General features: G+C 45.7%; 1 protein-coding gene across 5 annotated transcripts in view; it reads right to left on the bottom strand.

The window, feature by feature from the left end:
- Positions 1–22,109, bottom strand: part of Ankrd13c (ankyrin repeat domain 13C) — a 59,207-nt gene extending 37,098 nt beyond the window's left edge. For 2 of the 5 annotated variants that reach the window (XM_008846082.3, XM_029569859.1), the window contains exons 1-3: positions 21,711–22,109; positions 6,076–6,117; positions 2,020–2,124 (exon numbers count right to left, since the gene is read on the bottom strand). In XM_008846082.3, coding sequence (XP_008844304.1) covers positions 2,020–2,124; positions 6,076–6,117; positions 21,711–22,071 — 508 coding nt within the window. In that variant the 5' untranslated portion in view covers positions 22,072–22,109. The remainder of the gene's footprint in view (positions 1–2,019; positions 2,125–6,075; positions 6,118–21,710) is intronic. The other 3 variants (XM_029569857.1, XM_029569856.1, XM_029569858.1) reach the window with 3 other exon arrangements.
- Positions 22,110–25,605: the final 3,496 nt, after the last annotated feature.

Below are 25,605 nucleotides of genomic sequence, written 5' to 3'. Positions count from 1 at the left end.
GGGCTGGAGAGACAAAAGAGCACTGGCTGTTCTTGCAGAAGACCCGGTTAGAATCCCAGCACCCACATGGCAGCTAACAACTGTCCGTAACTCCAGTTCCAGGGGATCCAACAGCCTCTCTGTCCTCCGCAGGCATTCTATGACACGGGTGCACTTACCTACATGCAGGTAATACATGCATACACATAAAATAAAAATATTTTTAAAAAATGATTTAATAGTAAATAATCAAAAACTTAAAAACACACTCCTTAAAATAATTCAAAGTAACACAGGTTTAACACCATTATAAATATACTTCACATTAACATTTCTACATGTATATGCCTGTTCAAGTAAGTCTCTGAGAGTTAAACTCTGGGGTTTGGCTTGGTTGTATTGCTGTTGTAACACCAGGTCTCACTCACCACGTAGCCCTGCTGGCCTGGAACACGCAGCTCTCCTGCCTCAACTTCCCAAGTGCTGAGATACTAGGAGCTAAGTATTTTTTTTTTAATTTCTAAAAATGTATTTATTTTTATTTTATGTGTATGAGTATAATGTAGGTAAGTACACCAGTCAGAAAAGGCCGTTGGATCCCCTGGGACTGGAGCTACGTACGGACAGTTGTTAGCCGCCATGAGGGTGCTGGGAACCAAACCCTGGTCCTCTGCAAGAGCAGCCAGTGCTCTAACCACTGAGCCATCTCTCTAGCCCCAAGTAGTTCTTTTACGTGACAGCTCTGTAATGAAAGCATGAACACTCAGCAACTCCAGAGACTTTCTGTAGCTGACTTTCCACACCAACTGTTTCTTGGCCTTCAGCAGACCACACCTCACTTTCCCATTCAATACTGCCAGCCACCACACTGTTCTGGGAACAGGAATACCCTCGGCAGTCCCGGAAGCCCTCACCTGCTCCCTCCACCAACAGGCTAGAAAACCAGGGGAGGATCTTCAGACCAGCGACAACTTCATCCCTTTCCCCTGAAATAATTCTAGGGAAAGGCTAGTCAGGTTTCTTACTCCCACCCAAGTCTTCTGGTGTTTGTCCACAAAGGATGACTGCCAAAGCCTAACAAAAGTACACAGGACTTAGTTGTTAAAATAGCACAGTAGCACGCCAGGCATGGTGGGTCACACCTTTAATCCCTGCCTGGTCCACAAAGCGGACTTCTAGGCAGGCTGAGACTAGGAAGACGCTGTCAAAAAACAAAACAAACCCAAAAATAATAATGAAATAAAATATCACATTATCATCACAGGTATATATTATAGTCAAATATGATCTCACCATCAAAAGTTGTCCAAGAAATTCAGAAATGTGCAAGTATGTATCATGTGGATTACAGAAAGCTGAATCACAGTGTCCAGGAGTCCAAAACCACACAGAATTAAGACTGAATCTACTCAGTACCCTAGGAGTACTCAACACTGCACACTTTTTTTTACTTAAAGTGCCAGAATCTTATCTTGCTCTCCCAGGCTATGTCTAACCGTAACTCAGTATGCATTCCACAAGGAAAGCCTAGGCCACACCACGAGGCACACCAGTCAAGGTTACAGGGCGAGACCCCATCTCAAAACACAGAACCCAGCAAACAAACAATCTACATAAAACACTAAAGCAAAATTACGGGTAGCAGGAAGGGGCAGAATGACAGCACAGTCCGCACACTGCACAAGTCCTCGTCTGGACTAGACGGCGACTCAGCAGAGCTTCCAGCCAAGCCTGTCACCAACTGAAGGAGCAACTGTTGTAGCACAAGGAGTTTTACTCTCTCAAAGAAGAAGCCACTAAGCAGTTTGCCAGAAATGACAGTGTCTTGACTTCAGAAAGAAAAACCGTCCTAGCACCAGTAACGCGGAACGATCCTACTTTAAATGTGACTCAACTGCTTTTTACTGCTCGGTGTTCATGTCCTGAGAGTCAGGAACAACTCATGCGTTTATAGGCAACTGGAAAGGTTCGTGGGAAGGGAGGTTACAGCAAGGGAAAAAGAGCTCCAGCACATCATTCCACTTCTCGAGTGCCGCTTACTCATCTGTCTGTCTCCATAGCTGATGGCTTCGGCCAGGGGGCTCCACCCCTGAGCATTTTTCACCTTCACCGGGGCATTGTGGGCCAGCAGTAAGTGCGCACATTCTGCAACAGAAAGCAGTGGCATCATCACACATCATGCAATGTTCAGAATCCCTAAATAAGTCCATTTAACGCATGTGAAATACTCTTCCATGTATAATTAATTTATAAATTCCTAAGTATAAAAATCAGGTTATATCTGATCCCCAGAGTCAAAAGAACCCAACCTACCTAAAAGTAAACTGAGCTCTCCTTAAAAATAAAGTTACTGTTTCCTGTCTCCAAAAATATTTGGAGAAATGTTAACATACTCTAAAAGATAGGCTATGAACCTCAACAGTAATTTACACACAATGTCTACAATCCAGGAAGACCCAAGAGAATCTGCACACCCGTGATGTCAACGGAAAGCTCACAATTTCAGAAAAAGGCTGAATCTTCTAGAGTAAGTAGGGTTTCCATAGTCTTTTCAAATGTTATCATTCTTTTAGTTTGGAAACACACACACACACACACACACACACACACACACACAAATCTCTACTTAAGGACAAATATCAACAGTTTTCTAAGTAACCAAAAGAAGTCTATAAATATAGACCATTCTACAGGTTGAGAAAACATTTTAAAAACTCAAAGTAAAAAGTGCACTAACAGGCAAAAACAATTTTAAACCAAGGCTCACAAGAAACTCAGGTACAAAGTCCCACACTACCCTTAGCACTCATCACTGGACATCTACCAAGCAGCTACTATATGCCCTTTGTTTTTTTTTGAGGGGGGGGGTGTTGGTAGGTGCTGGAAACGACACCCAGGGGCCTTGTACACGCTAGGCAAGCATTCCACCACTGAGCTATAACTCCAGACATTTCTAACCACTAGGTACTGGAAATGAGAGGGAAGAACAGTAAGGTTGTCGGCGCTTACATCCTATGAAGACCACATCCGTGAGGAGAGCACGCAAACCAATGAAAGGAGCACGGCGTCAGGGTGCTGTGCAGGAAACACGTACAAAGGCCAGGGCATGCAATGGGCTGGGAAGGAGAGCAGCAACGCTCTATTACTTTAGTGTTATTCCTGGTGTAGAAGGGACATCTACGGCAGCTGGGAGCTTTATTAGAACAAAGTTAAATAAACGCAGTATGTGAGACTATGTGATACACGAGAGTGATTACTGCTGAGCTGATGCAATGGCAAACACACCGAGAGCAGACAGAAGGGCCATCACCACCAGCACGGGCAGGCCCTATCAAAGAGGAGCAGCTTCAGGAGTTGCCACCGGTCAGATGTGAGAAATAAAAACTAGTAGAAGACAAGGACCAAACAATCAACTGACGGCAACAAACAGGGGTGAGTTCTTTGCAGAAGAGTAACGCAATGCAGCGTAGCAGGGATAAACCTGGACCATCCATCTAGTACATGCAGTGGAGTGGATGCTAAAACCACCAGGTTAAAAGAGGGCAGTCCTACACTACCAAGCATCACTCCAAGACTGTCTACTAATTATAGCGGCTATCACCAAGCAAGTGACAGGACTTGGAAGCACTGTAGGCACTGTTTCTTGTGGGTGGGTACAAACCGGTTCTGTGCTGTGAGCAGGAGTGAGGTAAAAGGACTGCCCAGGCTATAGCCCTTGGCTTATCAGAAAAGTGGAGAGAGGCTCTTACTCCCTACTATCCCGTTCCAACTGATCCAATGGTTTTACTGAGGACAAACAAAATCTTTAGTAAAGCAAACTTTTAATTTTAAAATATTTTTAAAAGCAGGATGAACATCACCATGTCTGTAAAGCAGCATGCCCTTTGTAGGACATGCAGGGCTAGAGCTAGGTTTAAGCAGCAAGTTACACATCAGATGTCTATGACATGCCACACACCCTGAAGAACAGTCACCCAATTGAAGGTGAGCAGTTAACATAATCAGATAATCACAGAGATAATCACATAGACCAACTACTGTGACACATGCTTAAACATAACTGGGGCCCGGAGAGAGAGCTCAGCAGTTAAAAGGATGCACTCTTGCTGAGGACCCAAGTTTGGTGCCTAGTACCCACATCAGACAGCCTGTCAACTCCAGTTCCAGGGGGGATTCTGAGGGCACCTGAAATCATGTACACACACCCACATACATACACACACATAATTAAAAATAAAATATGCCAGGCGTGGTGGTACACACCTTTAATCCTAGCACACAGAGGCAGAAAGGCAGAGAGACAGAGGCAAGGGATCTCTGAGATCAAGGCCAGTCTGCTCTGCATGGGGAGTTCTAGGCCGGCTGGAGCTACAGGGAGACTGTCTGAAAACAAAACAAAGCAGAGAGGGAAAGGGAACCGGGTCGGCTAAACGTTTTCTCTCAGTAACGCTAACAAAGAACACTGGCGAAGGCGGTGATGAACAGGCACGAGGCTTAGTGACTGACACGTGCGAGACGAAGAGGCACAAACAAACTGAACGTGAGAAATTTTAGATGTCAAAGAAAAGTTAAAAATTACAGATCCAAAGATGACTGACAATGAATTACAAGCTCAGCAACGGCTTCAAGAATGTCCATGGGTGTCTCTACCACAAAGGGTCAGGGTTAGAGATTAGTTCTCATTTAACTTCCAACCACTTCTGAAATCTTAAGTGTAACATTCTCCGATTGTTTCCAAATCTATTCTTCAAAACTGTCCTAGTCAACATCTCAGACCCAGGGGAGGAAATGCCAGACTTCCGTGGTGTCAGACAAGTACACAGTAGAAAGTGGTCTCCACAGTACAATCACTGAGATGATGGTACCCATCAGACTGACTGAGCAGCCGTGACGAGGACAAGTACAAAGGGTGTGCACTGTCTTACTCCTGAACAACCGAGAACAGATCAGGCAAAGGCAAAGGGCAGCAAGGAGCACACAGTGCAAACCAGCAGGGCAGGATGCGAGCTGCTGCGCCCTCTCCAGGGAAGCCTTGAAAACACACAGCTGCACAGTCTGCAGATCCTGAATCACCTATCCAAGCCCTTCCCAGAGACTTTCCACAGAACTGGTCTCTCAAGGTACTCATGAAAACATGTAAGTATCAAATAACTATGGAAAAACCACCCACTACGCCCAGCAGCTGCCCCAGCCTAAAACTCAGTGCTTATTAGATCATCAAAGTTTAAGACCTTCCACAAGAAGGAAACTGTTAGGAGTTGTAACAATGAGATTTTTTTTCTTATCAATTCTACCTGGAAATTCTATTTTCCTCTGGTTACTCATCAGTGATCTCCAGAAACAAGTTTTATGGTTTTTTTTAACTGTAAAGAATAAACACATTTTTAACAACTGTCCACCACACAAGATGTGAGCTATGAGTTTCCAAATATGAAACACCTTACATTGAAAAGGTGATTAAATCTGTTCTTACATTTAAAATATTACCATAATTAGCAACCTTAATATTTAGAAGTAAGTTTTCTAAACTTGTTCAATACAACAGCCAAGTAAGGGGAAAAAAGAGTGTGAAATGGTACCGAGATTAGTACAGGACTTCCTCTAGTTCTTTCTATTTACTTCTGAGACAGGGTGTCCTTATGTAACCTCGGCTGGCCTAGATCTCACTACATAGACCAAGCTAGCCTCAAACTCAGAGATCCTCCTGCCTCTGCCTCCCAAGCGCTGGGCACCACCACACCCAACTACTATGGCTCTTTTTTAAAAAAAATGGTTATGGAAAGAGAAAATATTTAGTAATTTTAATATACTAAATCCTAAGGCCATTTACAAATAAGATGATCCATTAATCTGTTTCACAGCAGGATGGCTCAGTGGGTTAAAGGTGCTTGCTGCCAAGCCTGACTTGAGTTTGATTTCTGGGAGCCACATGGTGGAGAGAGCCAACTCCCACAGGTTGTCCCTTGACCTACACAAACACACACACACACACACACACACACACACACACACACACACACCAATTTTTAAGTGAGACAACTGCTCCTAAGCCTAACTGACTAAAGCTGAGTGAAGTGACATAAAGGACTCACTCACCTTTATTTCCTGACATCACAGCAAGGTGCAAAGGAGTATTCCCTAGAATTAAAACAAAGTTAGATCAGAAGTTAGAGTGACATTCAGACATTCACGTAAAAGTGGTTTGAGTCCTTCAGAAACTTCCACTACAAGTTTTAAGCAAAACTATCACGGCCACATACCACAGCAAACTCAAAGGTAGCAAACGCGTCCCTGCGATTCCTGAGGTTCCTACCCACCTCCCTCCCAGAAGACATGCCAGACATCCACTGTCTTTGAGCTTTCCCAGCAGGTGGCAACTTCCTTTTGCTGCTCGCTTATCACACCAGACTTCATTCCTTAGTAATTATACATCGATAGTCTCTTTGGAATGGGCACTAAGAATCAACCCTCTTTCTCAAGCTGCTCAGAGTTCTGCTGGAGACCACTATACAAAGAAGGGACTGCTGCTTCCTAGAACGGAGGCACACCCGGCAAGGACACAGGATGGAGCTTCTGACTACTCCCCTCCCCGGCCGAGATAGGAAAGACTACACTGAATTGAGCCTCAAGATGAATTAGAAGTTAGGATGGTGCGCACCTATAGTCCCAGCTCTTGAGAGGCTGAGGCAGAAGGAGATGTAGTTCAGGAAAGTGTTAGCTACACAGGAGTTTGAGGCCAACCTAGGCTACATGAGACCCTTTAAAAACAAATAGGGGGTGTGCTCAGTGGTTAAGGGCACTGGCTGCTCTTACAGCAGACCGCGGTTTGGTTCCCAACACACACATGGCAGCTGACAACTGTCTGTAACTCCAGTCCAGGAGATCCAACACTCTCTCCTAGTCTCCATGGACACTGCAGGACAAGGGTGCACTTACGTACATTTAAGCAATACACTCGTACACATAAAGTAAAAATGAAATTTAATAGGGCAATGCAGGGGAGCCAGGCACATCGGCTCACACTTGTAATCCCAGGATTTGAGAGGCTGAGGCAAGATGGTAGCAAGCTGAAGGGGGAAAGCACTGACGAAGTACTAATAGTACCCCAGGCTGAAAAACCAAACTACACGTAAACACATGAAGTTTGCAGAACGATGAACAACGAAATTGGGAAAATGAGCCAAAGACAAGACTCAGACGCTGCACTGTGGGTTTTATTTTATGTGGACTGCTTTGCCTGCATGTGTGTGCATGTGCGAGTGTGTGTGTGTATCTATGTGCGCACCTAATGACTGTGGAGGCCAGAAGAGAGCACTGGATCCCCTGAAACTTGAGATAAAGATGAGTATGAGCCACCTTGTGGGTGCTGGGAACCCAACCTCAGTCCTCTTGAAGAGCAGGAAGTGCTGTTAACCAGTCATCTCTCTAGTCCTGTAACTGACATTAAAAATGATGGTTAAATTTTCAATGACATCTCAAGGAACACAGTCTAAAAAGCTCTTAACTGTCAAAGAAAGCAAACCAACAGTAAGAAGTGAAAAGAAAACTGCTGAATAAAATTTGTGCATGCGTTTTCAGATAACAGCAACTTTGCAGAAGGTCCCACGTCAAGAATTGTGGTCAGTGAAACAGGCTGCACACTGTACATCATCAAATGCAGGATGAAAGCAACATGGCTACTTTTCTTCTAGGAACGTGTGAATAAGCTACCAAAATACTTGGTAAACCCTTTCAAAATGAGCCCACACACACATTCGCCACATTAAAGGTTTAGAATGCAAAAGCAATTGTCAAAGTCAGCAAGACACTACTTTGTTCAAAACTTAGAAAACCGAACCGGGCATGGTGATGCATGCCTTTAATCCCAGCACTCAGGAGGCAGAGGTAGGCGGATCTCTGTGTTTGCAGCCTGGTCTCCATAGTGAGTTACAGGCCAGCTGGGGCTACAGAAGACCTTGTCTCAAAAAGACAAAAAATTTAAAAATTTTTAAAAAACAGAACAAATTCATTAAATTTAAATTCTGTTTAAAAAATTTTATAAAACTAAAAACCACAATAAAACCCCTTGATTACAATAAAGTTCTCAACCTCTATGGATCAAGAAAAAAAAGAAAGAAAAAGATTCAGAGCTATAATTCATATTCTACTGCTAGAAATGAGAGGAAGGTAGGTAAAGTTCCATCAGTGGCTCAACAAATCTTTTGTTTCTATGTGACTTCAAGTCAGCACACCTCGGAATTCACTCTACTGATACGTGGAAAACACTAACATGTGAATTAATAATTATACATTTAAAAAAAAGTCTCCAGAAGCTTTGCTCACAAAATTACTCAAGGAATGGCCTTGGGCTAATAAGATGGCTCAGCAGGTAACAGTGCTTGCCAAGCAAGCCTGACAGCTCCATACACTGTTACATTTTTATTTGTGTGTTTATATTTTGCTTAGGAGTATTTTGTCTGCATGCATGTAAGTCCACATGTGCATGCAATGCTCAAGGAGGCCAAAAGAAGGCATACGATCTCCTGGAACTGGAGTTATGGATGGGTATTAGCGGTCATGTGGGTGCTGGTACAAGAACTCCAGAAGAGCAGGAAGTGCTCTTAACTGCTGAGCCATCTTTCTAGTCCCCAAAATCTACTGTCACTTCTTGTTTGTTTTTTGTTTTGAGACAGGCCTTACTATGCAGCCCTGGCTGGCCTAGAACACACATAATGTAGAATTCTTCACTAAGTCTAAAACACCCAGGTATTAAGAATCTCTTTAATATCAAATGGCACACAATTAACATGGTACAATTTCATGTGTTAGTTAAAAATCTATTTTTTTAATTTAAAAAGCCCAAAAAGGGCTAGCAAGACGGCTCAGAGCAAGCAAAGGTGCTTGCCACCAAATCTCATAACCTGAGTTCAAGTCTCAGGACCCAAATGATGGAAGGAGAGAACTGAATCCATGAAGTGGTTCTCTGAGATCCGTGTGTGTGTGTGTGTGTGTGTGTGTGTGTGTGTGTGCACGCACACGTATATTGTTACCCTATATTCCTCGTTTTGGCTTTTTCTTTTTTTTGGTCTTTTTGAAACAGGGTCTCTCTATAGCCCCAGCTGTCCTGGAGCTCTCTATATAGACCAGGCTGCCCTTGAACTCAAGAGATCCGCCTGCCTCTGCCTCCCTAGTGCTGGGATTAAATATATTCCTCATTTTTAAATGCATTTTCTGCATCACTCAATTTTCTATGTCAAGACATTCTTGCATTTAATTTACGAGTCACAGGAAGTGACTGAACTTCAGGTTCCTGTGTCTGATACTGGCTCACTGCAGTTCCCACAGGATCTTTCTTCTGCTTCTCCCAGTGTTCCTTTTAGGTCTTCTTGAGACAGGGTCTCCTTGTAGTCCCAGCTGGCCTGGAACTCTCTAGGACTCACTGTGGACTAGGATGGCCTCCATCTCAGAGATCCACCTGCCTCTGCCTCCCATGCTGGGATCAAAGGCACACTATTCTCCCAGAATTCTTAGTGGTATCTTCTGCAACAAAGACTGTTTTCTCATAATGAGTATTTTTCACAGATATTCTGAGTGGATTGTATTTACTTCTCTGCTCATCCACCCTGCAGTGAAGACCAATTCAGGTCTGGTAAGAGAAAGGCAAAGCACCCTAGTTTTTCTCCTCCTCACTGGGTCAAGCTCTACACAGCACCTGACACTCACAACCCTTTCCTGTGAGGCTCTACTCAATGGAAAATCAACTAAGTGGGAAAGGGAGGGTCTGATATAGTAAAAGGAATCAAAGATCCGATGCTCAAAGAAATTAAATAATGCCTAAACATAAGGAAATGCACCTCAGTCCAATCAGATGTACTACAACAAGCACCCAGGACATTAGTGCAACACACTTTGAGTGTGTCTGTGGGGGCATTTCCAGAGAGGATGAGCTGACAGAAGAAAGCCTGCCCGCAGGGGGAAAGGCACATCCCACAGGCAGAGGTTCTGCACTTAGTAAGAAGGGAAAAGGAGAAAGCCAGCTGAGTGCCAGAACTCAACTCCATGCTCCTGCTGCTGGGGCGTTCCCACCATGATGGACTTTACACCTCAGACGTGAGCTACAATAAACCCTTCCTCCCTCAAGCTGCTTGTCAGGGAGCACAACACAAAACGTAACTAACACAATGCTGAAACTACTCAAATTGGTCTAGAGTCAAAGCACTCTCCATCAAATGCCCAAATCATTTTTATTAACAAACCGGAAAGCAGTTACTACAATCCATGTGCAAACTTCAAGGAACCCAGAATAATGAAACCAATCTTGAAAAAGAGAATAAAGTTGGACTGCACTTTCCAATTCTGAAACTTTCCGCAAAATTAATACACCAATACAACAAAACGACAGTAACGGAAGGAAGAAGGGGAAGAAGGGCCGGAAGGCGCTCCCCAGGGGTCCTGGGTCCTCCGAGGGGCGGGGCCTGCGGAGACAGGTCTGCGGAGTTAGCCAGCCGGAAGGAGCCGTTCGCCATGGGGGGCGGGCGCGGAGAAAAGATGGCCCTGCATCTCACCGCGTCGCGAGAGGGGCATTTACTGACCTGGAGAGACTGCGGGCCCATGATGCGTGGGCGACAGTTAACGGAGACTGCGGGCCCATGATGCGTGGGCGAGTTAACGGAGACTGTGGGCCAGCGGTCTGGAACGGAGAGCTGGGTGCCGGGCGTTAGTCTCTGTAGGTTTCTTCACCCTGCCCCCCCCAAGCTATAACTATAATAAACTCACACAGAAATATGTTATATGGTTTGTCTGATAGCGCAAGACACCCTGAGAGAACTCTGGCGACAGAAGGACAACAAGGAGAGGGAAGGAATGGAAGAATATTCTGCAAATCACACATTTGATAAAGAGTCTCATATATAGAATATGCCGGGCGTGGTGGTGCACACCTTTAATTCCAGCACTCGGGAGGCAGGGCAGGTGGATCTCTGTGAGTTCAAGGCCAGCCTGGTCCACATAGTGAGTTCCAGGACAGCTGGGCTACAGGGCGACCCTGTATCAAAAAACCAAAAAAAAAAAAAAAAATCATATATAGAATATATGAAGAACTCTTACAATTCAAGAGCAAAGAGCCAGCCTGATGTAGAGAAGGGAAAGGGTTAGGTATCATTTCCAAAGAAGATATACAAAGTGCCAACACACATGAAAAGCTGTCTAAAACCCAATCATTAGGGAAATGCAAATCTAAAGTATACCACCACTTTACACCCGCTAGGGTGGTGATAACTGGCAAAGAGGAGAAACTGCAGCCTCACACACTGCTGTTGGGAAACAGGGCAGCCACTTGGAAAACAGCCTGCAGCCCCTTGAAAGGTCAGACGTGGATGATAACAGGTCCAGAGCCAAGACAATGAAAGCACACCTGGACAGAGCCTGAGGACAGATGCTCAGAGCAGCACTAGAGCCAAGTCAAGACGTGGGAAAAGACCAAATGTCCATTAACTCACGAATACATAAATCTAGCATGGCACATTCATGCTATGGAGTACTACTGAGCTATAAATGGAAACACTCGCTCACACCGGGTAAACCTTGAAGGCACAGTGCTTACAAGAAAGAAGCTGGGCACAAAAGGCAAATGCACAGGAGCCAGAGCAAGCAAATCTTCACAGAATGCACAGCAGTGGTTGTCCAGAGCTGGAAAACTCAGGATCAGAAGGGCTGTCACACCTAAAAGTTAAGTTGCCTTAGGGGTGACGGTGGCACAAGTGTGACTGTATTAAAAGTCATTAACTGTGTGCTTTAAATAAGTCAATGTCAAGGAATATGAATTATATCGCAATAAAGCTGCTAGTATTTAAGTGAGGTAAAAGTTAAGTGAGGTTGCCGGAACTACAATAGAAACTCATGTCCCTGACACTTTACAAAGCAAGTGCTCTTTACAAAGGCATTTTAACGGCATTCCTACTTTGCTTTTACAGTCATCACCTAGGGGGGCTGGAGAAGTGGCTCAGTGGTTAATACCACTTTGTAGAGGATCAAGGTGTGGTTCCCAGCACCCACATGGTAGCTAACAACCATCCTTAACTGCAGTTCCAGGAGACCCGAAGCCCTCTTCTGATCTTTGCAGGCTCTGCTCAAGCGGGGTGCACTTCCATGCAGACAAAACGTTCACACATATAAAATAAATTTTTGAAAAAGCCCACTACCCATGTTAGTCTAACTCTGAGCTAGTCGCTCACTTGTTCAAGGGCTAGCTTCTCCACTTGAGATAGGTTCTTGAGGATCTAGGTTACGGCTCAGTTGGTAGGCTGATTGTTTAGCATAAATGAAGCCCTGGATTTGATTCCCCGGAACCCCACAAAAACCAGTGTGGCGGTTCCTGCCAGAAATCCTTGCCCTCAAGCGGGAGACAGGAGGACCAGAAGTTTAAGGTCACCCTTGGCTACACTGAGTCTTTCTGGATGATGAGGGCTAGTAACAGCAGTAAATGTAAACAGAGGAAGCAGCGTGCAGCCAGGAGCCAGACTGTCCACAGGTCTGCTCCATGCAAGAGTCCCATCTTCTAACTCAGGTCAGCAGGTGACAAAGCTTTCCTAGAACCCTCCACATGCTGTGTTGATCATGAACTTTTGGGGCTGCTCTCAGGCAACAGATGGTAGGGCCTGCAGGCTTAAAATATTCCCTTCTTGCCCTGAACTGATGCCTGCAGACCTCTCTGACCCACTAGCTCACTTCATCAGGCTGGCTTCCGTGACAGAACCTTCCAGTCACTTGTGTGCTTGCTACAGACGACCACACTATATTGTTATTCCATTTTCTCTCATGATCTAGTTTACTTAATTCTAAAATTACTGCATCTTTTAATGTCAGGTCCAACAAAAAATGAAAACAAAAAACACCACAGGATCACACGATCTCCTTACTAAGTATATACAAATGAAAAGAGGCCACTCTACCATGCTTACTGTGCACACACCAGATATCCACAACCAACGGATGTACCTTAGAACGTACAAACACCAGAGCACTTGCTCAGCCATAACAAAGCTAAAAACCCTGTCTTTTCTGGCAACATGGATAAAGGAGGACACTGAATGGAAATGAGCCAGGAGTGGGGATACAAGCATGGCACGTCTGCACCGTGGGAGCTGGAAACGCCAGCTGCGCAGAACAGAAGACAAGTACTGATGCGTGCAGACATTGGCAGAGACTGAGATCAGACCGGGGGGGGGGGGGCCTCACGTGTTGACTGAGGGAGCAGTTCTGGTGTTGTCTGGCACAAGAAGGCAATGACACTCTACAATCACACACTTCACGGTAAGGAGAGCAACAGTCTGAGGGTTCCCAATACGTATGAAATGATAATATCTAAGAAAATGGAAAAACACATCACCCTGACTTGGCCCATGCACAATGCGGTATCACCCATGTATCACGTGCAGTACTTCTCCATAAATGTGCAAGCATGACAACGGAAGAAAAGAGACTGCTTCCACACAAGGTCAGAACCTCCCCAAGTGAACTGCACTGTCCAAGCCAGCGAGTAGCAAGAGTGTCCGCTAAATGCTTTAATTAAAAATAAATCCCTTCGATGTACAGTCTACTAGAGTTGAGCTGGACTTTAAGATCTGCTTCTGCATTTAATTGGTAATAAAATATTTTTGCCTAGTTTGAGCAAAGCCCTGGGTGGATTACCAGCATCAAAAACACAAGCTGCTTGGATTTGAAATATAAGAAAATCCAGTTTCACAGACTAACTGCTGTAAAGGGAAACTGTCTTAACTTTCTTTTTGGATAGCTGAAGGTATTCTATACTGCACTGAAACTCAGGAAGGAGCAGTCATTTCTTCATTTGCAATGTGAAATCCTAATTCCATCAATAAGGCATCTTTGTTGTTACACTGAAATACACTGGTCTCTCTTGCACTGTGAGTGGATCTCTAATGATACATGTGTGTTGCTAAGGAACAAAGGCTTCAAAGCACGCTAGTCTACCTCTGAGCTACACCTGGCCTAAGTCATGATTGTGCTCCAGCACGTACTGATCACTTGAAAAATACCGATCGTTAGCTATATGGTCTTCCAACACTGACGCATTCACAATGGTCAGATACTACACCAGCCACACTTTCCATTTGCCCAGAACCTCTTGTTAAGAACTAGGAGGAACCTGCTAAACTTAGCATGGCATAGCCAGTTCTCCAAAATTCTCACTTTGATTACAAGCTGTGTTTTTTCTTTTCTTAAAGTCTTATTGTTTTAAATGGCAGCAATTAACAGGCTCACACCCATTTTCCAGAGAATATCAACCAAATGTCTCTCTTGTCTATAAGCTGACATTTAATTTTAAGAACAACAGTGCTCAGTTGGGGGTTCCAATTCAGCTCCTAACTAGGTTTCAAAAATGGTTTCCCTTACTTCCCCTCAGCATGCAGAAGAGCACCATGGACAGCCCCCATCGTGGCACCGAGAACACCCACAAGGGCCCACATTCAGCATGGCCTTTGTACTGTCAGTAAAAAAAAAATGTCAGCATGCTCAAAAAGGCAAGCGGTAACTTGGTGCTATTCAAGACAGTTTTGATTTATAACCCCTAATTATAGAGCAAAGCAGGAAATTACAAGCACCAGACCCAGCAGAGTTGATCCAAGTTTTACAGACACATCCAAGCCTCATCTAAAAAAGCAGGAAAAGGAAGAAATTCTGCATTCTCTCTCAAAATGCTGCCACTCTAGTGAACATGTTCTCTCTCTCTCTCTCTCTCTCTCTCTCTCTCTCTCTCTCTCTCTCTCTCTCTCTTCTCTCTCTCTCTCTCTCTCTCTCACCACACTCTCTCCGCGCACTACTAAACCTCTACTAGACTACCCTACTAAACCTCTAGGGATCATCTTTCCTCAGCCTCTACTAAACCTCGGGATCAACTTGTTCCACAAACTTCTCTCTCTCTCTCTCTCTCTCTCTCTCTCTCTCTCTCTCTGTCTCCAGCTGCTCTGGCCCTCACTTCCAGGCACACCCCTTACTGTGATAGCTAGTCCCTCCTACCCACCTCTCCTTCCCAGAACAGCTGGAGTGTGCCTTCTACAACCACAGGGTCACTCTTCCCCTGAAAACCTAACTGCATCTCCTGTTGCTTGAACAAAGGCTTTCATTTCATCGGGACCTACCCAAGGGCCACAGGCTTCCAGTCCCATTGCCCCACCCCTGACTCCAGCTACACTTCCTGTGTCCACAAACATAGGTGCCTCCTAGTCTTTGAAGGCAGTAACTTTGTATTTGCTGTTTTCTGCTTGCAGCTGTTCTAGATACCTGCTTCCTGATTTACTTCAGAAAACTGCTTACCCTTCTCACCAACCCCTGCCTGCCCTCAATAAAATAAGCACGCCCCCTTGCTGTGCTGCCAGTGAGTTCATCTTTCTTTGACGATCTATGACTTCTCATTACCAGCACACCATCCGTTCACTGGTTTCTCCTCTGTCTAGCTCTCCAATGAGAACAGGGCTCCATGAGAACAGGAACCATCAGTTTGTTCACTAACCCCAACACCAAAAACACTACCATATACCAGGAGCTCCCTGCATCTCTGCTGAATGAATAAATCAACCAACAAAATAAGGAAACTATCAAGAACCAAAAGCACAGTATCAAAATCTGTTTTTACTCTCAAATTGAGATATTCCATCCTAGGACAAGGCAGATGCCTTCCCAATTATAGGCCGGGTGTGGTGGTCCACGCCTTTAATCCCAGCACTCAGGAGGCAGAGATGGGTGGATCTCTGTAAGATCAAGGCCAGCCTGGTCTACATATGGAGTTCCAGGCCAGCTGAGGCTACATGAAGACACCTGTCTCAAAAACAAACCCAATCATCCATGAGACGTCAATCAAAGGACACATGCACAAGTGGATGTGCAGGCAGCCAGGAAGTCCTGGAAGGCAGGACCACACTGAAGAGCCCGCAGTAGCTGCTGTTGGTGTTTGTGCAGTGAGACACCAAACACTGACGTTCTAGACTGAGTTGCACCACCAGGAGAATAAAGGTGACTTCAGGGGAGTCCGATAGTCCTACCCATTACTAGACTAACAGGCATCAAACTAGGCCTCAAGGGCAAGGGCAGCTTCAGGTGCCAGACACCCAACATCCGAGGGAGTGCAAGATGCTGTTGGCTATTCCTAGTACACAAGCCTTTGACATTCGAGTATTTTCACACCCGTTCTCTTCACTCAAGGCTCCGATGCTCTAAGAGGTATATATTATAGTTAATTAATGTCCGAAAACCAATCTGCAAAGAAGTGGGATCTCTTTTTAGTTCAGTGGATAATCTTTAGAATTTCCACAGAAAAAACAGGCAGGACCAGGAGGAACCCAGCTATCCATCCATAAGTTCCAACAGCTAAAGGCAGATCTTTTCTCTTTTTCCTACCTCCACTTTACCTAAGAATTTCAATGTTGCTCCAAAACTAATTTCCTGTCCCGTTGCCCGCCCCCCACCCCCACTTACTTTCTAGGACAGCATCACAACCTGCAGTAAAGCAGACATCTCTCACCTAAGAATGCCATTAATGGGGCAGTAGTGTTACCTAGAGCTCAGCTCAAAGTCCCCCAACCTTCTCCAACTTCACTAAGATGCCTGCAACCTAACATCCTCCAGAAATGCCATTTGGGTTGCCAGATTTTGCCAAAATGAGGTCACAAGTCTTACTCCTATCCTGAGTCCATACAGGAAAGGGGAGGGCAGGTGAGGCTTCAGGATCCCACAGAGTACAGGAAGTAGCAGGTCAGGTACTACTGTGCTAACTTCCTGTCTTCCACCAGGAAACAGCCATTTAACCTAAGGACTTAGAGAAGCACCAGGGGGCGACAGTGGAGGGCGCATTCACCTGGTCAGGAACATCAAGGGCATTACCTGCCAGGGAGCGTCGGGAGTTCCTGCACAAATCACCCCACGTGAACGCGCTCTCCATTTTCTCCTAAGGAAAACTGAGGGGTGTGTTTTAAAGTTTTTAAAAGACTACAAAAATAACTACTAATGTTCTTTTTAAACTCCTCCATCATTTTGATATTTCCTGGTCAACACTATTTACCAGTATTCATGTTCTCTCTCCTCTCCTCCCCTCCCCTCCCCCCACACAGTTAGCTCTATAAGCACCTCTTCTCAAGAGACCTACTCCACAATACTCTTTAATCATGAAGATTTTAGTGACAAAAAACAAATATCAAAAGGGAGATAAGTCACATATAGAATAAGTCAAAACACTACATGGTCCTCAGATTATCACATTTATCAATTCTCAAATGAGCATTTTAATCTTTCTGAAATTATTTTTTTAAAATTCCTCCCTGAAGAAATCTGGCACTGACCAGGTAGATGCAGGCTACCGCTGAGCTGTTCACTGTCACACAAGTCACCCGCTTTGTCAGGATTCTTCTCAAGAGAAAGAATCCACTTTATATTTAAAAACTAATCGCTGTGTAAGACAGCTTCAACAAACTGTAACAACTCACAGGGAAGATGGTTCAGAACACCATGCCATCAAAGTAAAGGCAGGGGAAATTACATCTCCACAGACCAGACAGTTCTCAGCTATGGAAGGCTGGATGGAGGTTTCACGCAGCCAGCACTCTTGACAACATTCAAGATCTGCTTCAGGTTTATCTCAAGGGGAAAAAGAAAACTACATGCTTAACAGCAGAAAGTGTAATCCAACCATGCCTTCAATCTGTTTCCTTCTCACTCTCAATTTTTAAAAGTATTTTATTTACTATTTTTTATTTTATGTGCTGTGCAGTGCTCGTAGAGGTCAGAAGAGGGTGTTGGATCCCTTGGAACTGGACTTACATTTGTCAGCCACCATGTGGGTGCTGGGCATTGAACCTGGGTCCTCTGCAAGAGTAGTCAGGGCTCTCAACCACTCAATTTTAAAGAACTGAATAAGAAAAATCACTAAAAACGAACTGTCCAAACTATCCATGGCAAAAGTGACTCAGAAAAAAACTAAGGCCAGACTTGATCTTAAATTTATCTGAAAAGTATTTATATGAAGACATAGTAAAGATATGTGTAAGTAACTTCATGGACTTTTAATCTATTTCCCCGAATCCCAAAAAAGTGTTACTAAATAAGCTATGAGTCCCAATCCTCTGGCATACATGAATACAAGATGTACAGGCTACGCTGCGTTCCCTTACATTTTGAGTAGTGCTTAGACCCAGAACAAAACACTGCTCCAAGAACTGATAACAAGAACAGCAGTTCATACTGACCAACATTTTACAACATTTAGGAAGCATACGAGAAAAAGTGTGTCAAACCAAAGGCCTGTCGAAGCAGAGAACTAAAGCATAGCAAGCCAAGCAGGAACCAAGTCCACAAGCTCTTCACAGAAAGCAAAGGAAAATGACCACAAGAAACAAATTCCAATAAACGTGTCAGTGAAAAAACAAACGCAAGCTGGGCAGAGGCACATGCCTGTTGTCCTAGCACCCAGGACGCAGAGGCAGGAGAATCATAAGCTTAAAGGTAACCTGGGCTTGTAGCCCAGATCTGTCACAAAAACTGAATGGATGGATAGATGTATGGATGGGTGGATGGATAGGAGGGTGGGTGGATGCAAGAAGGGACAGCACAGAAAGACAGTAATCACTTGAGAAAAGGCAGTGCTTTAAAAGTTTCCAAATTACGCTGTGTAACTGCTGTTTTGGAACGTCTCTGTACCATGCACTGTCTTTACTCAGGCAGCCACCATGGCTCTGCAACGAGATCATGCCAGCGTGCAATCCTCAGAGCAAAGAAGGAAAGAAACTAAGGTTCCATGGAAAGAAAATTACTAAAAATGCTTCATCAGCTGGCCTAGAACTCACTATACAGACCAGGCTGGCTTGAACGCACAGAGATCCACCTGCCTCTGCCTCCCGAGTGCTGGGACTAAAAGCATGCACTACCATGCCCAGTGTATTGCTAAGTTTTAAGGACTGTTTCAAACGCTTTATAAACCATGCCACTTGAGGAATGGATAGATAGGACTGTCTAACTGAGTAAGGGGCATGTGACCGATCCATCACAAAGACTGTCACGTGGATGGACGAAGTAGGCATTCCACCAAGAAATAAAAATTCTACAGAGGATGACAGCTATCTGGACTCTTTCTACAGGTCTCCTGTAAAGACTGTAAAGTTCCTAATAACTGACTGATAAACTGGGGCTACAAACTTTTAATGTAAATACTAAATGAGAAAGTACATTCTAAAGGACTTTACTGCAAATCTAAATACACACTAGAACTGACTTTCCTGCAGTACTGGGTCTTGACCACAAGAGATTTACAAAGAGACTGATCATGGGCTTGGGAATCCTAGCCACCAGCTCTGCTTGTAGCCTCACAGTTCCTATTAAGTATGTAACTTTAGCGGAGTTTTTTGCTCCTCTGGACTCTTTTCTCACCTTTAAAATGAGGATAAAACTACATGTTTTGCAGGGCTCTTGTGAGGATTAAAGGTGATTAAAGTATGTAAACATCCAACACAGTGCTGGCACAATGGTAACCATCATCACTGCATCAGCGGGAAGCATCTCCACAGTGCATGCCAAAGGGTGTGGCGTGTGGCAAACCAGAGGGCCTGATAACATGACTCCGCTACACTTACTGTGTGACCACAATCCAAGCATACACTTTGTTTTTGTCTGGGCAACTTAAAAGGCATTTATCTTCTATACTCTGCAAAAAAGAATATAGCCTTAAAATCTTGGGGCTGGAGAAATGGCTCAGCAGTTCAGAGCACAGACTGCTCTTCCAGAGGACCCAGGCTTGTGTCCCAGCACCCATATGGCAGCTGTCTGTAACTCCAGTTTCAGAGGAACCAACACCCTCTTCTGATCTCTGTGGGCACTGCACAACACAGGTGCACTTACACACATGCAGGCAATACACTCATGCACTTAAAATAATAATTAGTAAAATACAAAGAAAAATATCCTTAAAATCTAGATAAAGCACCCTGCTGAGTAAAATACCCTGAATAAAAGTAACTTTGCAAGAATGTAAGCAGGGAGGGTGACCGCAGAGAAAGGTGATGTGGCAGGTGGGTGAGAACTGCAGAGGAGCCCAGCAGCCACCCTTCCCAGACCAGGTGTGCTGAGGAGCCCAGCAGCTGCCCCTTCCCAGACCAGGTATGCAGAGGAGGACAACAGCCTCCCCTTCCCAGACCAGGTGTGCAGAGGAGCCCAGCAGCCCCTCTTCCCAGACCAGGTGTGCAGAGGACAGCAGCCCACCCCCCAATTCCCAGACCAGGTGTGCAGAGGACAGCAGCCCCCGCCCCCCTTCCCAGACCAGGTGTGCAGAGGACAACGGCTGCCCCCACATCAGGTATGCAGAGGAACCCAGCACCTGCCCCTTCCCAGACCAGGTGTGGAGAGGAGGTACCACCCTACTTTTCATAAGCAGGAGCCATCAGTTGCATTGCTCAGAAGTGTTAGCTAAGTAAAACACAAACACTGTATTTAAAAAGCAAATGTCAGTGGGTGACGGACAATAATTAAGGGTAGGAGAGGATTCTGTTTACTCTGAACAGAATTTGAACTTTAATATTCTCCTAAATGCTGGAGACAGAACTAGAAGCCCAACAATCAGCAATTCAGACAAGCCCAGGCCTCTGTGACACTCTCTTCTCCAGGAGCACTAACTACAGGGGCAGCTCAAGAGGGATGTCTGATCTGTCACCGTGATGTATCTAAGTTTTAAAGGCAACGGCTGCATAAACACAGCTGCCTGCACACCGAATCTGAAAAACTTCCTAGTAACTACAGAACTACCGTCTCTCGGTTTCCCTAGTCGAATCAATGAGGGGCAGGAAGAAAACACTGTGGACAGCTCAGGTACTTTTTTGTATTTGATTTATAATCAATGACAGGTGATGATTTCACAATTATATCATCGATCCAGAGAAACAAGTGTAGTTAGAGAACTACACAACTAACGTAAGTTCCTACTTCTGTCCTAAATTTTATAGGTATAGAATTCAGGGAGTTGGTCCACAGGCCAGAATTTCATTAACATACTATATCATTCTGAGCACTCTACCTAAATGTATACAGTAACTGTCGTTAAGTTAAAAACAGCTACCAACAATGTTTGCTAAGTATTCCGTTTAAAATGGTGTACTGATGAAATGCTGAAAAATTATCATCATTCACATTACTTTCCATTAACACCTTTACTACTGCACAAGGCCTTAGGTTCAATCTCCAGCCCCAAGAAAAAAAAAAGGTACAAGTAAATTATAAAATCCTCTGTTGCTTAAAGGTCAAACTAAAAAGATTCAGTTGACAAGATGCAGCAGAAAGTAAGTATCCTTCGACAGCAAATTTGTTATGCTTTGTCAAAAAGACTATAAAGACGCTACTATGAAATTCGTGGTTTTAGTCAAGATGAAACGCTGTTCGTAGCATAAAACAGTACCAAAGAGGACAACCCACGCTCAAAGTCAAAGCCCCTGCGATGGGAGGGAGGGAAACTAGATAAGAGCTCCCGGAAACCAGTGAGAGCAGCCAGCGTGCGGGCAGTCAGGAATGCCCACCGTGAGACCCGCGGCAGAGACAGGGCAGGGCCGCGTCGGGCGGGGATGGAGGAAGGATGCTTCCGCACCCACAACCGAGCTCCCGACCCCGGGAAGCTGCAACGCTCGGGACTAGCAGGCAAAGCAAAGCGGGGTGCGCCGAAGGGGAGCCGAGACGGCCCCAGCCGGCGGCCGGGGTGGGGGGCTCACCGTGGTAATCCTTCTGCCCGATGTTGTGCGTGCGAATGAGCGACGACAGTCTCCGCACGTCCCCCTTGAAAACGCACTCGTGCACAGGGTAGAGCGCGGGCCCGGTGCCTCCGTCGGCGACCAGGGCCGGGCAGGCGGGGGGCGGCGGGGTCGGGGCGCCGGGGGGCGCGCGCAGCTGCTGCCGATGGTGGTGGCTGAAGATCCTGGCGCAGGCCCTGCCGCCCTTGCCGCCGGTCCTGGCCCCGGTGAAGGCGCCGCCGAGCGCGGCCGCCGCCTCGTCGTCGCCGGGCTCCAGCAGCTCTCCGTCCTCCTTGCTGGGCTTGTGGTCCCTCCGCAGAGAGCGGATCTTCTCGCCGGTCATTGCCGCGGCGCAGGGCGGGCTGCGGGAGGCTCAGCGCGGGCAGGGCCGGCGCGCCGGGCGATCAGAGAGGCGGCCGCGAGCCTCGCGCGCAGCATGAACTCCCCGGGCGCCCGCGGGCCCTCGACACGCGCATCTCCCGGAGGCGGCGGCCCTGGCCTCGGAAGGCCGGGAGGGTCGGGGCCACTAGAGCACGACGCTGGGCCCCCCGCCGCCGCCGCCGCCGCCGCCGCCACCGCCGCAGCCTCACACGGAGAGACCTGGCGCGGCCATCTTCGCCCGGCTTCTCGCGCGAAAGCTCCGCCGGAAGCGCGCCGTACGTGGGCGGCCCACTCCCGCCCTCGGGTCCTATGTCCGGACAGCACCCGAGCCCCACGCGCACAGTTCCGCCCTCCGCCGGATAGCGCGGGTGGGAGACCCCGACCTGCCAAGCGGAGGCCTGGGCCCGCGAAGAAGACGGTCGAGCCCAGTTTCGAACTCGGCCTTAAACCCTCCGGCTTGGGCCCTTCCCCCAGAGCCAAGCGGAAAGACGCCGCGGCTCGCCGGATGTGACGTCAGTGAGCTGCGCTGACCTCTCATTCTGTAAACATTGGCTAAGCACCTAGTTGGTGCTCTGCCCAGAGTTCGTAACAGGTTCTGAAAACTGGCCAGGAGCTGCAGAAGAGGAAAGATGGCCCGGTCTGGGGCGTGATAGGCGTGCGACCGACGGAGGGATGCAGGGATGCGGTCCAGGAAAGGAAGAGGCAGATCAGTGCCGGAACAGTGATGTGGATGAGAGCAAGAACCACGACGCAGTGAGGCTAGGAAAAGGCTGAGTCTTTTCAAAACGAGTGCAAGCAGCTCATTGAATTGAAGGTTTTGGTCACAGTGAGGTAGATGGCATGTATTTTGTACATTTGAACACAACTTCTTAGGAAGTAAAGAACGGAGTTTAAACCATATTTGGGAGATATACAGTTACTGATGCCCCAAAAGTGGCTGGGTTCTCCAGAGAAGAGTGTGTAAAGTGAGAGATTAAGTGTTGCAGAACAAAACCTTGAAAACTCCGTAAAGGTATGTTTAGAATGAGCCGCTAGGATAATCGGGGGAAATAGAATACACAGAAAGAGAGGGAGAGAATTGTGAAAGAGCTAAAAAATACTTTGAAAATCCAGGCTAAGCATGGTGGCTCACATCTATAATCCCAGCACTCCAGAGACTAAGGCAGGATGATCACCTAGACTCAGTACCAGTCTAACTTCGTAGTAAAGGCCAGGGGTGTCTGTGCTACAGAGAGAGCCCCCCCCAAATAAATTGATGGCTTACAAGATTTGCTCACTTTCAAGTGTGAGGACCCGAGTTTGATCCCCAGAACCCACACAGCAGGAGAGACCCCACTTCACAACTTGTTCTCTCACCTCCACACAAGTATACACAAATGCTTTTTTAAAAAACTATTAAAAAGATGATTAATAGGTAGGTAGGTAGGTGAGTAGGTAGATGCACCTAATTACTGGCTACCACCCCTTGATTGATGTAAAATAAGCATCTCCAGTGAAATCAAACACCATAAATATATATGAATATATATAATATGTATATTCAGACAGTCTAGTATGGTTGGTGCATGACTGTAATCCCAGCACTCAGTAGTTAAGAGACAGGAAGATCACAAGTTCCAGGCCAGCCTGGTTTACACAGCAAGTTGCAAGCGAATAGGGATATACAGGTAGACCTAGCCTCAAATAAATACATATATTTTTTTCAGCCCTTTAAGGGCTCACAGTATATAACAGGGGAAACATGACATAGATGTATGAGATTACAAAGCAAGAAAAAGACAAGATCTGAAATTATATAAGATCCCAATAGAACAGAGGAGGAAGCTACTAATTCAACATTGAGGAAACAAGTCAGATGATGAGAAAATCCGAGGAAGTAATACCTGAACTAGACTTTAAAGGACTTCCTGAAAATTCACTCTTCACTCTAAAGAAGCAACCTGTTAACCGTCGTTCTATCCTCTCATGCCTCCAGTGCCTTTGCTCGAGCTCTTTGTATGTCCAGAGCTCACGATCCCACCACCTCGATAACCAGCCCTTCAGCATGTCAAGAAGCAAGTCACATTATTTCTCCTCTCTGCACCATGGTTCTTGTTTTGTTTACTTGGCATAGAAGTTGGGGTCAGGAAACTACATTGAACTAAACCACAACATAAAATGTAGCATCTCCTTTTATTCAGCCACAAACCACAACATCAGCGTTAGCAGTATTCTGCTATTTGCAACCAGACAAGATGAGAAATATCTTCAAATTCTATTACAGTTGCTGCAGATAACAAAATATCTTTTAATGTTCCTTACTACCTAAAATTTATATTAGGTCCAGCTAGATCTTGTTTCCTAATGACATGGATGAATATATTACTAGATCACAAATTTGTTTTTAGAATATTCTACAGCAATTTCAATACACTATATCCCTTTGTGGTTCATTTATACACCCAGAAAAGTTTATTCTGAAAATGGATGACTAGGGTTCACTGTAGCATCAAAGTGGTAGGCATCAGGAAAACAGGCATTAAGAACCCTTCTTGAACCCGGCGTGGTGGCGCAAGCCTTTAATCCCAGCACTTGGGAGGCAGAGGTGGGAGGATCTCTGTGAGTTCAAGGCCAGCCTGGTCTACATAGTGAGTTCCAGGACAGCTGGGGCTACAGGGAGACCCTGTCTCAAAAAGACCAAAAAAAAAAGAACCCTTCTTGGAACTCACTTCCCTCTCTGACTACCCCACCTTCTGGTTAGTGCCAGTCCCCCTCGCCCTTCTCTCTCCATTAGAAATTTTCATGTGCCTCCTGGACTTTCTACTGTCTCAGCTGGTTGTTTGACTTCCACTGCAGCTGTGTTTATCACTGCTGTTGTCTGGGTGCTGGCCAGCTACACAGCTCCATGATGCTGCCTGTAGCAGTGTGTGGGGTTCTTTTCAATGTAAAATCTGGATTCTTGACTGCCCCATGGGGTCTGGGTGGGGGAATTCAGGACCAGCCAGGATAAGGCAAAACTGTGAGTTTATTAAGAAATCTTTTTTATCTTTTTGGAACAGGGTCTTCTTGTAGCCCCACCTGCCCTGGGAGCTGGAGACCATGCTGGCCTGGATCTCATAGAGAGCTGCCTGTCTCTGCCTCCTGAGTTCTGGGATTAAAGATGAGCACCACCACACCTGGCTACAAGAAATTTTGACCTATTTAAACACAGGAGTCAATACAAAGAGAAGCACTTAGGAAAAGGCTAGAACATACTTGAGTGTGGGTGAGGGCTCCTCAAGAGAGTCACAGTTAAGTATCCTAGCAGTAGCCATATCTGAATTAGTCGCTCCTAACATTACATTGTCCAAAGGGTTTCCAAGGAACTCTTTTTCCTCTTTCTAGCAAATGAGATCATTAAGTGGTTCCTGGGGTGCCTTAGATAGGATCATAATCTGATTAGATAAAACAGTGGGTCACAAAAGTTGTACAAGGTGTCTTTTAATGTAAATGGAGATTATACTCTTGCTTGTGGGTG

Source organism: Nannospalax galili, unplaced genomic scaffold (genome assembly GCF_000622305.1).
Source record: "Nannospalax galili isolate Female #2095 unplaced genomic scaffold, S.galili_v1.0 scaffold442, whole genome shotgun sequence".
Taxonomy (NCBI): domain Eukaryota; kingdom Metazoa; phylum Chordata; class Mammalia; order Rodentia; family Spalacidae; genus Nannospalax; species Nannospalax galili.
This window is presented reverse-complemented; position numbering and strand designations above follow the sequence as displayed.